Source organism: Hipposideros armiger, unplaced genomic scaffold (genome assembly GCF_001890085.2).
Source record: "Hipposideros armiger isolate ML-2016 unplaced genomic scaffold, ASM189008v1 scaffold_3, whole genome shotgun sequence".
Lineage (NCBI taxonomy): Eukaryota > Metazoa > Chordata > Mammalia > Chiroptera > Hipposideridae > Hipposideros > Hipposideros armiger.
This window is the reverse complement of record NW_017731353.1, coordinates 57,905-74,264: the sequence shown is the minus strand read 5'-3', so window position 1 is coordinate 74,264 and position 16,360 is coordinate 57,905. Positions and strand designations below refer to the sequence as shown.

Below are 16,360 nucleotides of genomic sequence, written 5' to 3'. Positions count from 1 at the left end.
AACCGGAAAACTTGTTGTTAGGAGCACGAGCTCTCACCAGCTGAGCCATCCTGCTACCTGTCGGCAGCTCAGTGGCAGCTCAGCTCGGGTGCAGCTCACTGGCCCATGTGGGAATCGAACCAGTGACCCTGTCCTGTTGCTCAGAGCTCATGCTCTTAACCAACTGAGTCACTCGACCAGTCCATGTGTGTTTTTAAATACTAACAGTTCCTTAGAAAGCAACTTTGCAATTGTTGGCTAGACACTAAATACCGTGTTTCCCCCAAAATAAGCCCTAACAGGAAAATGAGCCCTAGCATGATGTTTCAGGATGCTTGTAATATAAGCCCTACCCCAAATATAAGCCCAGTTAAGATCGTCTGCCAGACATGACTGTTTGAATAAATGTAGATTTCTGTACACGAATAAATGAATAAATGTAAATTGTTGGAGCAAAAATTAATATAAGACCCGGTCTTAGTTTTGGGGAAACACGGTATCTTGCGTGCTTAATTCTCATAACAGCCCTGTAAAATTCCTATTGCTTTCACCTACCCTCTTTCTTCTTACTGATAAGGAACAGGATTAGAGAGGGAATGAGACTTACCTGAGATCCAACAGCTAGCAAATGGCAGAGCTAGAATTGTGCTCAGGTCTGATTCTAAAACCTGTGTTCTCTATACTGTAACTTTTTACATCAGCACCTACCCCCAACCTATCTCTGCAGGGATATTTGCATCTTTTCAAACAAGCATTTAAATGAGGCAGGATCTCACTGGGTTTGGGGTGTGAGAACTACCTGGGTAGGAAACTGGGCAAGAGTCAGAAAGCAGTTCCTCACTACAAGAGAAAAGGACTTTCTTTTTAACAATAAATATTAAAACCCCTTTTGACTGCCTGTAAGAAACGCTTCTGTGAAAATATTTTCCATCTGTCAATTCAAGGCAGGGGTCCAGAGCCGGAAGGGAGAATCACTCAGTCCAGCCAAAATCCTAGCCAATGCAGGAATCCCAGCCAGGGTCACCTGGCCTGAGATGACACCACGCCCAAGAACCCATTGTTTGGCAAGGGAGCCGGATGCACTACGCAGCAGTTCTCATGCTTTTCGCCTACTGTTCCAATTCTTGTAGTCTGAACCAGCCCCAAACATGTTCATTTGTTTCTCCATCCACCTATTAACATATGCGCTTGTCACCGCCATCGCCATCTGCCAGACCTTGTGCTAAGTGCTGGAAATACACTGGGGAACAAAAGAGACAAAGTCCCTGCCCTAAGGGACCCCATAGTCTGAAAGAACGACCCAGAATGAGGCTCTTTAGGGCATATCAGCCCTTCAGACACTTAAAGACAATTCTCATGTTCTCACTAACTTTCCTCTTCCCAGCGTTTTTAACTACTTAGCATGACAGTTCTGGTTGCCCACCTCCAGACACACTCTAGAAGTTGCGCGCCTTTCCTGGGTGAGGAGTTAATGGCTAATGCCTAAAAGAAATTCACTTGGGGAATACAAAGTATAATGAATTTTAAGGAAAGAGCAGGGTTGTTGGAAGGATAATGAATGGCTGGGTACATATAAAACACTCAGGCAATAATTGCTTATATTATCATGATTATTATTGACAGAATCTAGTGAAGATTCTGGTAGCTGGTCAAGTTACCCACACCTAAAAGCAAGGCTACCTTCTATCAAAGCACATTTTATTTAATTTAAGCAGACAAGCCCTACTTACTTATATCAATGCAATGAAGGTCATCATAGAATTTGTCCCCTGCCAAGCCTCCATGGATGAAGAGCTTTGTCCCTGCTGCCACCATCACATGACCATGCCGGGGGGATGGAGGTTTTCCTAGTGTCTCTGGCTGTGACCAGGTCAGAGCATCTAGAAAAGTAAATTCACTGACATCAGATGACAAAGCTTTGAAGCAAGAACATAAGAAACACACCCAAGCCTCATCTCCCAGCAAGCAGAGATACTCCAAGCAGAAAGTGATGTTGGGGTCATTCACCCCCACTCGCCAACCCAATCCAGGCCTTGCTCTCATTATAGCCTGTATGGCCTCTGCTTGGACACTTCCTAGGCTGGAGAATTCACTGCCTAACATGCCTGCCCCTTCTCCTGGGCATTACGAGACCCTTCCTTCCTTTGAATGAAAAAAGACCTCCTTAAAGCTTCAATCTAGAATCGCCTCCGAGTTCAAAAGAATGAGTCCGCTTGTTGTTCTGCTAGGTTTCCAGTCTGTTTTCGTTTGTTTTTTTCCAAATTTCTTCAGTCATTCATTTATTAAATAGTGATTCCTTACATGTGCCCAAGGCTTGTAGGGATGGGCAGAGATTTAATTCAATAAGAATAATACACATATAAGGATGCAAAAAGGATTGACCTCAGATCTTCCTGGAAAGCAGAGACCTAATGGAAATTCTGTTTTTTTTTTGTTGTTTTTTTTCAAGACACTATCCTTAATTGATTTGCTGGAAGCAGAGGGGAAAAAACAGACTACTTTTAAAGTTAGCAGAGCCTCCTGAAGTGGCAGTATAGGGTAATGGTTAGAACTTGGGATTTGGAGTTAAAACTAGGTTATTTCACTGAATAACTGTGTGGCCTTGCACCAGTTAATACTCTAAGCTTCAGCTTCTATGGTTGTAAAATGGGACTAAAGACAATAACTGGCAAAACCTACCTCTCAGCATTGAAGTGTGGATTAAATGAGATAATGCACATAAAGCACAGGCACAGAGAAAGTATTCAATACGTGAGTCATTAACATGGTTATTATCTTAATAGTGCAGATGTGTTCTGCCTGTTGACAACCCTTCATATCTTCAAAATTGTACATATATAGAATTTGGGGAAATTAATCATTTCAAAATACCAGAAAAGTCTTAAAGGAATGCCACAAAAACTATTTGAGACAAAGGCCTGCCAAACAATTTACCTTTGAATTACCATTTGTGGCATGCCTGCAGATTGTACATGGAGCCCCTAGTGTTCCAAGGAATACAATTTGAAATAATCTGAAATGGCTTATGTCCAAATATGTCCATCACAAGCTTTGTTTGTAACAGAGGAAAACTGGAAATAGTCTAAGTCCAACAACAGGTGAATGGTTGTTATTGCCACAGTCATAGAATACTACACATTTATTAAAATGTTGAAGACTTTGTCATTACAGAGGAAATGCTTAAGTGAAAAATACAGGATATAAATATTCCATATAGAATTATCTCTGCTATTTAAAAAAAAAGATGGGAAATAATGCACTGATACACACACACACACACACACACACACACACACACACACAGTATACATGTATACACATACATATTTTTTCTCTTTCCTTAGAGTTTTATTTATATATTCAAAGACAATATTATTCAAAATTTTAAAAAGTGCTTTAAGAATCACAAAGCCCATTTTTTTTCTGGAAAAATAAAAGTCAAACTATGATGTGTCTTAATTCTTCCAATTTTACTTTATAAGTTTGAAATTTTGCTTATTGCATTTTCTCAAAAAAGGCTGCATCTTTCCTGAAAAACACACATGGAAATTATTTTGATCACGTTATTTGTGCAGTATTATTCATAAATGCCCACTACTAAGAGGAAGAAATTAAATAAATACTCCTTAGACAGCCATTTGGCAAGAGGTCTCACAATTTTAAATGTTCATACCATTTTGACCCAGTAATTCCACTTCTCATTCCATATAAATGTGGTAAAATGCACAAAAATTAATGTATATGTTCACTGTAACACTGTCAGCAAAACGTCAATCAGTTGGAAAATGACTGAATGAATAAGGCATACCCACAGGAGGATAGGTTTTGCAAGGGAATTGGTGCTTAGAAGATATCCATAATGTGTGATTAAATGAAGGAATAATAATAATATTAATAATAATGTTAATATTCATTAGGTGCTTGCTATGTGCCAGGCACAGTACTATGTACTATATTCACATCACCTCATTTAATCTTTCCAACTTTTTGTGGTAAGCACTATAATATTTCTCTCTATTTTACAGATCAGCAAACTAAGGCTTGGAGAGATTAAGTAACTAGTCTAAAGTAATGCAGAAAGTATAGGTCAGATCTGGTCTTGAGTCCAGGTCATGTGGCTTCAAAGTTCATGCTTTCTCAACTACTAAGATGTACCCCTACCCCCTAGAAAAGTAAGCTGCAGAACAGTGTTTATAATTTGATTCCATGTGTGTGTTTCAAATTTTTGTATAATTTCAAAATTCACACATGTTCATATACACGTCTGCATGACTTATAAATGCCCAGGAAAATCTGGAAGGAGACATTAGGAGCTGCTAACAGTGTTTCCCTCTGTCTGGGGAGCGGAAAAGAAAGGCTAAAGGGGAAACTTTTACTTTTTTACTTTACAAACTACACTGTTCAAAATTTGTAAATTGATCGTTTATGCCTTTTTAAACACAAATTTTGCTGTGGGAAGAAGATATCAGCTAAGGGATATATATACTGAAGAAGTCTGGAAGTGAGACCTTCTGCCAGGGCGTCATTTTCTAACCTCTTCTTTCTACATCAGGTAAGCTGCAACCAGATTGGTCCTGACCAGGTGCCCACCCATCCATACTTGCGTCAAACACGTGAAGCTTCACGTCTTGCACAGGCTGGGCACCTCTCTCTCCGCCCCCAAAGACATACAGCTGGTTTCCAATGGCTGCCGATGATGTGTGGAATGTTCTTGGGGATGGTGGGGGGGGTGGTCACCTCTGGCGTGGTCCAAGCTCTGGTTTCTGGTCCAGAGAGAAGGGAGACACCTAAAATACCTAGGCTGAGAGGCCTCTGACCTTGACTCTGGGGCTAGGCAGGGTCACCTTTCCAACCCCTATCCCTCAGGGAGACAGTGTAGGCCAAGGCACTGACTTCATGCCACCCAGGTCAAGGATGGGTAGGGGGTGACCCTTCGAATTTGCCCAGATATACCCAAATTCCCAAGACTGAAAAAGCGCAATTAAGAATGAGGCTAATTTGTTTTTGGAGGCTTTCAAATGCTCTCTGTGAACCCTCTTCCACTTGGCTGACTCGTGCCCTGTGCCGTTTAGAGGAGCCAACATCGACTAAAAGTCATTCCCACTAGATGCTAGAAACCAAATTTGCCAAATTTCCCAGGATATGTGGCCATGGAAAGAAAGTAGACAATGTTATTACAGTTTCAGTAGCAGTAATTAGTTCCTACTAAACAGTAAGTGCTAAATAAATATTAGTTTCCTATTTTACAGACAAGAGAATTAAGCAGAAATAGATGTCATCACTCATTTAGGGTGACATAGCTAATAAGTGGTTGAGTTGGGATTCAAATTCTGCTTCAGGAACACCAAGATCTATGTATTTTCCACTCTTCTGATTTGAGAATAAAATTTCACCACCTGGGTAGGTGTAGTGAAGCTTATTTTTTTTTTAGAATGAAGCATGAATTTTACAGAAACAGGTGCATTAACTGAGCACCTTCCTGGTGCAGAATCATAGTCCTGAGCACTCTGCCATCCCCACCATCCTCACTCAACCTGGCAATCCCCGCTTTGCAGATGAGGGAACTGAAGCTCAGAAAATGTCAATCCTTTCCTCAAGTCACAGTGAATAGCAGAGCAGGGGGTTAAACTCAGATCTGTCAAGACTCCCACACTCGGTACACCACAACATACCAAGAATTATTTCTTGCCTGGCACATTCTGTGCCTTCTGTAAAGTTCTTCACTCAATATACAAAGTGCCCCATGAAGCAGCTGTCATATGTGTGGGACTCAAACATGAACCTGGAGACCAAACAGGTCTGAGTCTCTATCCAAAGCAAAATGAAACTGTCTCTATAGCTACAGATCTTGGGGGAGGTTTTTGGATCGTAGGGGGAGTTAGAAGGTGCACAACCTCCAGAGTCACAAGATCCTGGGATTGTGTTGCTGCCAAGTCAAACGCCAGCAGAAATAACCACAAAGGCATCCTAGGCCTTTTGGTGGACTTGGCCTTGGTAACAAAAGCAACTACAATAATTCATTTACATTTTTCATATTTCCTGGGCATGGTGTCAAATTATACTTTCTAGGAGAGAAAAAGGATCTGGTGGAAATCAATTCCTTTGACAGAGGCTTTCCAAATTCTCACTGTATTTTATTTAAATAAATGCCATCATTGAAAATCAGAAGACCAGGGTTCCAGATGGATTTTCCACCTGCCAAATCATAGCAACGCCAACCACAACAACCATTACTGACGATTAACTATGTGCCAGGAATTGAGTTAATATAAATCCTTGCCAAACTTAACAAGGTAGGAACTATTACTATCCCAAAGTGACAGGGAAGGCCGACTGTGTGCAAATAAATCTACTGTCGACAGAGGGAACTGGGCAAGAGTTGATGTCAAGTGAAAAATGTCCAAGTTACTAGTAATTCACAAATTGTCGGATATTTAGACAATTAGAAGTTTTTTTTGTTTGTGTTTTTGCCTATCAAATTAGCAGTGTTTAAAAATGATCAATTCAATGCTGGTCAGGAGTGACACAAGCTGGGGAGAGAGGATACATTAGAAAAAGCTTTCTGGAAAGCAATTTGGTAGCATGTATCAAAAGTCTTAAAGTTCACTGTGTTTTCTCTAGTCCTTTTAGTTCTGAGCATGACTTCTAAGGCAGTCATTTGAAATACAGCTAATGACTTCAAAGAAGTTCACTGCTTTGTTATTTATAATGACAAGGATCTGCAAACAGCCTAAACGTTAAAAAATAGGGGAATTACGGCATTGGCATAAAATGGAGTATCATGTAGCCATTAAGTGATGTTACAAAGCACTGTGGTTAATAGGAAACCATTTATGCAGTAATTGTGAAATTAAAAGGAAAAAGGTACAGTGGTGTAGGGGTGAAACAGTATGACTTCAGGTTTATACAAATGCAGAGAAAAGGCAGAAAGGAAGTACACAGATATGTTAATAGCCTTAATGTCAGAGGATTGTGGGTAGCTTTTGTCCACTTACTTACACTTTTCAAATATTTTACAATGAATATAAATTATATTATAAAGAGAAAACAACAACAATTTTTGAACTGACAAAAAGGCAAGTCCAGCTCCCACAGGTGGTGCAGCAACACCCTGTCCGTAGTGATGCTCCTAAACTGCCTCCTCCGTAATTAAACTGCCACTGAGACATGTCAGGAATTTTGGGGTAAAGGAAATATACTAGGAGGATCCAGGGCAGGGTTTCTTACCTTTGACACTGCTGACATTTTAGACCAGATAACTGGTTATCGTGGGGGGCTTTCCTATGCATTACAGGATGTATGGCAGCATCTCTGGCCTCGACCGACTGCATGCCAGTAGGCAAACTGCCCACTCACTACCCTGAGTTGTGACAGCCAACAGTGTTTCCAGACATGGCCAAATGTGCCCTGGCGGGGGGTGGGCACAACTGCCCCTATCTGAACCCTCCTGATCTAGGTGACTTGGGTTCTAGCCCAGCTTAGTCATGGACTCGCTGGTGACTCTAGGAAAGTCACTTCCCCTGAACCTGGGCTACTCACTTGGCATAGGTGTTCTCCAAAGTGTCTTCCAGCTTTGGATTTTAAGAAGTTGATAATTATACATATTATCAGAAAAAGATGTAATTCTGTTATTTTCAGATTCTGCTACAAGTTAAAATTCCTCTTTTCTATGAGGTCAACAAAGTTAAATGGATAATTTAGTACAATCCAAATGGATCTTAGCATAGGAAATGAAGTTGGAATTGGATTTATGTATGTAAATAAAATAACCTTTGGCTACTTACCAGGATTCAGAACTTGTAGGCAATTTCGATTTCCTGACTGGTCCGCACCTCCAAACACCCAGATGCTGTGAGGTGTGCAAGAGGGAATGAAGGTGGCATGCTCGTACCGGGGCAGTAGGCCCTCCGAGGTGGCTGAATCCCACTGGTGTGTTCCTAGAAAACATTTCACCCAGGTCCGAGATTGGGGCAGCCAACTGCTCAGATTGCTTGGCAAACTTGGGGGAGGGTAGTGAGGACAAGAGGATCAAACTCACAACCATCAGATCACTTTTAAAAGGAATGTGGTCAAACTCCACAAAGTTCTAAAACAGACACTTTGGGGACTGTCTACTGAGTCCACAAACTCTCTTCTATGGTAACTGCCCCCACTCTCCCAACCACAGGGGTAGAACCCAGAAGTCCTGTTTGTACTATTAACACCTTGACTTTCTTGCCTTAGCTAATTGGGTCAGAGGTAGCCACTTGACTTCAAATGGGCCAATCAGATCCTCCCTCCCAAGAATATGGAATTCAAACAGATTCTTGGATTTGGGTGGCTATCTTCTACCATGTGTAGAGAGGAAAGGAAGTCAAAGTATGGAGAAGAGAAGAATGAAACATCTACATAAAGAAGCAGATCTCGGGACTGGCTGAGTGGTGTATTGGTTAAGAGTTGGCTAGGGGGCCGGCCGAGTGGCGCGATGGTTAAGAACTGGCTTGGGACGCCAGAGGGCCCCGGTTTGGATCCCACATATGAGGGCCAATGACACTGCCCTCCACAGCTAAGATGCTGAACAACAGCTCAACCTGGAGCTGGGCTACCCTGTGTCACTGGTGACGGCGTAGGCTGCAGCCCCTGTGGCAGTGGGTTGCCATGGGCTACCGTGTGTAGCCAGCGTGAGCAGCCAGCAGCTGCAGTGAGCGGCCGTCCAGAAGCCGGCGACTGATCTGCCTCACCCGGGAAGAGCGCAATGATGGTGCCAACTTGGGCCAGTGAAGCAACGTCCTCCACAACTAGACTGAAGAACAAAAGGACAGCAACTTGTCTGTTCCCCTTCCCCCAATTCCCCAGTGCTGTTCCCATCCCCCAATTCCCTAAAAATCTTAAAAACAAAAACAAAAACGAAAAACCTAACCCATTAGTTATTTTAGTTAGTAATCTACTTACATAGGCATTATCTTGTTGGATCATTACAACTGACAAGTGAAGCAAGTTATTATGCCCATTTTAGAGGACATTGAAACCTAGATGGTTCAGACGGGTTAGCCGGAGTCACAAAGCTAGTCAGAGGTGACAACAACGATGTAACTGAACTAGACAATGAGCTTCTTGAGGGCTGGAAGATATTTAATTTACATTTCCTAGTGCAGGGTGTAGAAATTCAAATGCCTATCCAGGAGTGGAGGGAACGTGGCAAATCACATCATGAGAGCACCACTGATAGGTGGCAACCCAGCTCCAAATAATTGTTGCCATATAAACAAACAGGCCAACCGATGTCAGATCTTCCAAAATTATCAAGAGAAGCCAAACCATTTTAATTTTTGTGTGGAGATTCCTGCACATTTGGTTGGTAAATAATTTAGATTAAAACAATAACAGCAACATTACATGGACCTAACAGAATATGTATGTGAGTCACCAGTTTTCTTCTACCATTGTGCACAGTACATAGTAACTATTCATCCATCTGTCCATCCATCCATCCATCCACCCATCCATCCAAATACTTATAAAGCACCTACTCTGTGCCAGGTGCTATGGTAGTGGCTGGGGACACAATGATGTTTCTAAGGCACTTATATTCTTGTGGGGAAGACAAACAATAACATGAGATAAAGGCTGTGAAGGACGTAAGGATGGAAAAGTACAGGATAACATAAAAATATAGAGGGTGGCTATGACATTGTGATTTACATTCAGGAATACATATTTGATCTTGTCGATTCTAGGGCAGAGCTCCTAAAACCCTTGAAACTTCCTAGGTGATAAGATTAATAAAGGTGTTTTTTGTAACAAGCCCCTGTCAACCACACCTGAGTTTGTTCATGAGGTAACTTTTGGAAAGTCTCTAAGGATGAGGCTAGTTGCCAAGGGAACCAACCCTAAGATTGGAGGGTTGGAACTTTCAGCTCCAGCCTCTGCACCCATCTCTGGTTGTTTACTTGTACTTCTGACTGACAGGCTATAAATCAGAGGTTCCCATGACCCCTTTGTCTTGGCAAGAGCAGGTCACAAAACTCAGGGAAACATGTTACTTAATCAATCACCAGTTTATTGTAAAAGGATATAACTCAGGAACAGCCAGATGGAAGAGATGCACAGGGCAAGGTACGTGGTAGCGCTCCACGTGTACAGCTCTCTCCACATCTCCATGTGTTCACCAACATGGAAGCTCTCAGAACCCTGTTCTTTTGGGGTTTTATGAAGGCTTCATAACATAGTCATGACTGATTAAATCATCCGCTCTTAGCAACTGATTCAACCTCTAACTCCCCTCCCCTCCTCCGAGTATGAGGGGGCATAGGGGGTGGGTGTACAACTGAAAGTTCCAACCCTCTAGTCACCAGGTTGGGGCTCCTGGTGACCAGATCCCATCCTCAGGTGCTTTCCAAAAGTCACCTCATTAATATAACAAAAGACACCTTTATCACTCTCAATACTTAGGAAATTACAAGAGTTTTGGGAGCTGTGAGCCAGGAGATGTGGGAAAAGACTAAATTAGACTTATTTCTTATAAATCACAACATCACACACCTGAAAGATGTATAGTAGGCAGATGAAGAGGAAAGCGAAGAAGCTTCCAAGCAGAGGGAATATGTACAAAGGTTTAGAGACGAAGACGAGAGTTCAAGATGTATCCAAGGAACTGAAGGATACTCAGTGCAGCAAATGTGGGTTTGGGACAGCCAAAACATGAAGCTGGGAAAGGCTTAAATGCAGGAGCGACATGGTCGGACTTGTATTTTAGACAATCCTCTCTAGGTAGGTCTGGAAAATGCCCTGTACAGGGGGAAAACTTGGAAGCAGGGAGACCACAGGGGAAGCTGTTGTTAATATCTAGTAGAGAGAGAACAATTCTTGGACTACAGTAGTAGCAGGCAGTGAAAATGGAAAGACACAAAAGAAGTAAGAAATATTTAAAACCTGGTGATTAATTGGATATGTGGATTGAAGAGGTGCAGTCATCAATGTCTCCCAGGGAAATATTTGATGAATGAATGGCTGGATGTCCAGGGCTCCATACGGACTCCACCCACCCACCCAAACAAAGAGGTATTGGTTGGGTGGATGAGTTCCAGGGGTCTGCTGAGACCTCAGGGACCTCTCAGGGATGTTCATTTTCTTACAGGAAAACTCTGCTGTCTGGTCTGAACTGGAGTTCCTAAGAATGCTCTGGCCGTGGCCTGCGGCACACAGCTCCGTTCTCTGGCCATGGGGCACGTGCTGGTCTTACCCAGATCCATGGTGTGCACATCTGAGAAGCTCCTATTTGGATCTGCTCCTCCAATGACGAAGACCTTCCCTCTCTTGGCATCACCAACTGGGGGTAAATACAAGCAGCTGTGGCCAACCCGAGCACAGGGGCTGTCTCCACCGGGGGTCAAAGTGTACCTGCCAAAGGAAGGATGTATTCAGGAAGCCTGAGCAGAAAATAAACACAGAAGTGTGTTCTTTCCATTCCTCATGAAATATTCACCAGGATGAAGGCTCTTATACATACACAGGCACTTTAAATCATATCCATCAAAGCAGCATTTCCCTGACAAATAACAGTACCTTCCATTTGCACGTAACCTTTGACTTTTCAATTTTGTCATTATTTTCATCTCACATTAACCTAATGGTGACACACTGGGGTCGTAATTGTCCCCATTTGGTAGACAGGGAAACTGACAACCAGAAATGTTCAGTGGTGTGTCCTGGCACTGTTTGTGAATTCAGACAGACCTAGTTCAAGTCCCAGTTCAGGTGCCTTCTAGATGTGTCACCTTTTGGAAGTCACTTAATCTTTCTGAACCTTAGTTTCCTTGTTTGTAAAATGAGAATAACACTAGTTTTTACCTGTGAAGAGTAAGATGAAGTCTTGTAACAGTGCAGGAAAGGACTCAGTAAACGGTGGCTAGAGCTTTATGTGCAATCACAGTGGAACCTAGAGCCCCAATGCTCTTGCCCCTAGCCAGTGATGCTTCCCTCTGTCAAGTAATATTCTCCAGAATTTACTGATTCTAAGAGCTTTTCCAGGTTGCTCATAAAGCTCGACCAAAGTCAAAGCCAAAGCAAGGACTTGGAAAAATCAAATACAGGATCCAGTTATTCTATTCTCTAAAGTTATGAATGCTGAGAAAACATACTTCAAGCTTCCTGGTTGGAAAGACAATTCTGTAGCTATTTTTCAGGCCCATCTTCTCTGACCTCGCTGGCATTCAGTACTCCTGACTCCTCTCTCCTTCTGTTAGTACCTTTCCCCTTACCTGCCTGCCCCCCACCCCTCCCTTTTGGTTCTCTATCCGCCTTTCTGGCTGCTCTTTCTGTTTCCTTCTCTGACTCCTTTCCCGCCAGCCTTCTCCTAACCCTCTGTATCCTTGGATTCTCTTCTCAGTCTGCATTGGCTTACCTGATCAATTTTTATCTGTACCGACTAAGGGCTTCAATTACCACCCATCTATATATTCATCAGTGATTTCCAAATCTATTTCTTTTCCAGATCTCTCTTCTGATGTCCAGATTCACAGATCCCATCACCCCTGAGTAATTACTAACCATGTACCACACATGCTGCTAACTTCCTTACAACCCTGGTTTCACTTAATCTGCATAAAACCCCTTTGAGGACAGTACTATTACCATCCGAGCTTTACAACTGAGGAGAGGACCCAAAGCTTAGAAAGGTTAAATAACTTACCCAGGAGCACAGAGCTATCCAGATACATGGTGAATAAGACTTTTTAAAAATTTCCCTGCCTTCATAGGCCTTACAGACTAGTTAAGAAGAGAAAACACTAAACAGATAATTTCACAAATATCTGTTTAATTTTAAGTGTGCTACAAAGGAGTGCAGGGTATACAGAACATATCATAGGGGCACCTTACACTGTAAAGAGAGGTGGGAGAGGGTAGTGGTCAGAGGCCTCCTGAGGGAGCGCCATTTGAACTGAGATCTGATGTAGAAGTTAGTTGGGCAAAGAGAAGGACAAAAGATGGAGGGAAAGAGCGACCCAGGTAGAGACCAGCACATACAGTTCCTGCATGGGACAGTATAAGGCATACTAAGGCTGAGAACAAAGGATGAGTAAGGGGGTTTGAGGTTGGAAAGACAGGCAGGGAGAGATCATGCAGGGCCCAGTGGGCCAGCTGAAGGCCTCTGATTTTGAACCTAAGAGCAATGGGGAGGCACAAAAGGGTCTTAAACTAGGGAATGCCATGATCGGATTTATGTTGCATAGAGAGCAAGAGTGGACACAGGGAAGCCAGATCAGAGACTCTCCTCCAAGGTCCTGCAAAAGCATTGCCTTTTCTCCACAGCCTCAGCGCTGATCACTTTTCATCACCATCGTCTGCTTAGTCTGTAACCTCCACTACACTGAGACTGTTCACCTTTATACCTTCTGCACCTACATAGCAGCTGCTCCTGTCAGGCCAGTGTTAGTTGCTGAATGAAGGGTTGGTTGAGCAAGCAGCCAAGAAATAGTGAAGCCAGTTTAATCCAAATCCAATTCCCTGAAAATCTTAAAAATGAGTCACGGCCTAGGGGGAAGACACAGTGTTAAAGCTGAGGATGCCAGATGGTCAGTGCCTTATTCTTCCCGGTAAATGGATTGTAATAAAATCAACATCTGCTCTGTGATAATTATTGCCCTACTATCATTCCTCTAAAGACCTTCTCAGACAGTTTGAGTCTAATTACCAGGAGCCGCAGACAGTTTCATCTCTACCCTTTTTTATAGATGTTTAAATATGTTAGTAAACTACTTATAAATGAAACAAAAACTTATGTTTTTCTCTGTCTGAACCCTTCCTTACAGACCATGTTGCTTTCCTGGGCTTGTCTCCAGGCTCCAAGACTGGAAGCTGCTTCATGGTGTCCTATGGACAAGAAAAAAAGGCACTTTTTTACTTTTTAGACATTTACGATTCTCTTGCACCTAAAACATACACATATTAGGTCCTTTCCCTCTTTAAAACCTTTCCTGTTCATGTACCAATTTCTAGGACCTGATTAATTTGAATAAGCATTACCAACCTTGATATAAAGTTATATTTGGGAGCAAATATAACACAACTTTCTTAATACAATTATAGAAGTGTTTTGGCTAAAGTTTTTAGTGTCTGTGATTTTCCTGGGAAAGAGCACATATCAAAATTTTCAGAGGTTGTGTTTATGTTTATCAAAAGATAAAATATTTTAGAAGGCTGAGAAATACTGAACTCTAGGATAAATCCTGGTCTCAGCATCACATTCAAAGCCTTCTGGTCTCAACCTTCTTCCCAGGAACTCACCTCCACAATTTCTTGCTATATTGAGTTATTCTTGCTATATTTGTTGTTCCTCTAACATCGCGAGCCCTTTCATAACTTGTACCCTGTGTTGCTCCCCCTATCTGAAATGTGCCTTCCCTTCTAGTTCACTAGCAAACTCCTAATCAACCTCCAAAGCCCAGTTCAAATGAACCCTCCTCAGTAAAACCTTAACTGATGTATTGCTTTCCACTTACATCCTCAAGTTAGTTACTTCCTTCTCTTTCTGAACCACCATCATTTCAGGGATCACCTTGAATGTAATCATCTATTTAAAAGTCTCTAGATTAGATTCTAGTCTGAATTTCAAGAGAGTTGGGCCTGTCTTGTTCATTCAGAGAACCTACCAATGGGCCCGCCATAGAGTAGAAATGAGGGATGAGTGGATGAAGAAAGAAAATGAATGAAATTTCTGGGAGATGAACGGATAAATCCAATCTCTGGCCAAAGCTACAGACTGCTGTCCCCAAAGCCCAAAGTGCAGCGAAGTAAATTTGGTATGGCCAGGGCCTTCCCACAACCACACCTGCCAGACCCATCCTCCAGTCCCATCTCCGCGTGGCAGCGACAGGGCACAGGAGACTGGGTCAGCAGAGAACAGGCTGGCTCCTTTCCGTCAATATGGCCGAGCCAGAGCTCGAGGAGGGCCTCCCCAGCGCTTTCCACCCGGCCTGAGCCCACTCTTCTACAGGATGCGGCCGCTTCCCGCCCAGGATCGCATCAGACCCTGAGTCCTGTGACGCCCCCGAGCCCCAGTTCGCATTACCTGCGGTGACTTTGGCCAGTACCGGACTGTGGCTCCGCCCCAATGGGGGCGGGGCATGGGCCTTTGTCCTATCCCAGACCCCGGAAGAGCGAAGCGGCCAACCGCTTCCCTCCTGCCCGCCTCCAAGGCCTGGCCCCCTCAGCGCTCCCTTAAAGGGGTGTAGGCCAGGCTGTGCATCTTGGGGATCAAATAGGCCGTGCGGTTGCAGGGATCTTATACCGTACGTCAGCGGAGTACATAAACCAGGGATACTTGGAAACAATTTACAAGTGAAATGCCGGGTGTTGGGCGTCCACTTGGATGACCTAATTCCTTCAGCAGCTGGGCTATTATCCTAAAGGAGCTAGGATATTTTCAGTTCCAGCGACTGTTAGAAATGGTTTTTGAAAGGGAGAGTTAGGAGTGTTTTCCTGGGTGTGAAATCTACTTGCTCAGTCTTTAGGCCAGTTCAAGATTGGGCACCTTAAACGGCTGATTCATTCCAGAATTAGAATGTGCGACTATGGCAGGCACTATGATGAACCAAACAAGGTGTCTGGCCTCCTGGAGCTTACAATCAAACTAGAGAGAGAGATTAAATAGAAAAACAAGTAACTAGGTACGTTTTGTACAAAGTGTAAGGAACAAAAAGTTCATCAATGAGAGTATCTCTTGGGAAGGTTAATTTTCTCTGGGCCTCAGTGTGGTCCGTCTGTAAGATGGGGCTAATAAGATTTCTGTCACAAGGTTATGGTGGCAAATACATGAGCTAATATAAAGTGCTCAGTGCCCAGCTGCTGGCGTAGAGCTGGTCCTCTGTAAAGTGTAATGCTATTCCTAGCTATAAACCAACTCTAGACACGAGTCCTGCGTTATAAGTGTTCATCTGCATTATCTCTGGTCTCCATAACCATAGGTTCCCTATGGCTTTTCTCAAAATGGAGAGGTGGCTCACCAATGCCTGTTTCAGAGAACGCCACAATTACTTAAGAGGGCTGAGGCCAGTGGTATCCTAGGAAATACAGGAAACAGCTAAGGAAGGAAGCACTGGCACTCCTGGGGTATAGAACTATGGTAGCTTAGTGGAAAGCAGAAGGACACACTTGGGTTCAAATCAGGCTCCAGATCTAACCATCTAACACTGACATTTGGCAAGCTCATAACCCTCTGCGAGCCCTAGTTTCCTCATCTCCAGAATGGGAACAGCAGAATGCTCTGATGTCCCCTGTGTCTTTTGGCTAGATCCATTTCAAAGTACCACGCTGGAGTTGAGCATAAACAAAAACTGGAAGAGGTTTGTGGGCAAAATAACAATCAGTTTTCATTGTAGGACTTATGCTTTTAGACTAGAAA

The 16,360-nt window shown here is 43.0% G+C and overlaps 1 protein-coding gene across 1 annotated transcript in view; it reads right to left on the bottom strand.

The window, feature by feature from the left end:
• Window positions 1–15,078, bottom strand: part of RABEPK (Rab9 effector protein with kelch motifs) — a 16,715-nt gene extending 1,637 nt beyond the window's left edge. Inside the window, 7 exon segments of the mRNA XM_019636195.1 lie at window positions 1,710–1,859; window positions 4,580–4,706; window positions 4,708–4,742; window positions 7,764–7,916; window positions 11,201–11,358; window positions 13,772–13,830; window positions 15,029–15,078. Of these exon segments, the coding sequence (XP_019491740.1) occupies window positions 1,710–1,859; window positions 4,580–4,706; window positions 4,708–4,742; window positions 7,764–7,916; window positions 11,201–11,358; window positions 13,772–13,824 (676 nt within the window). The 5' untranslated portion in view covers window positions 13,825–13,830; window positions 15,029–15,078.
• Between the last annotated feature and the right edge of the window lie 1,282 nt (window positions 15,079–16,360).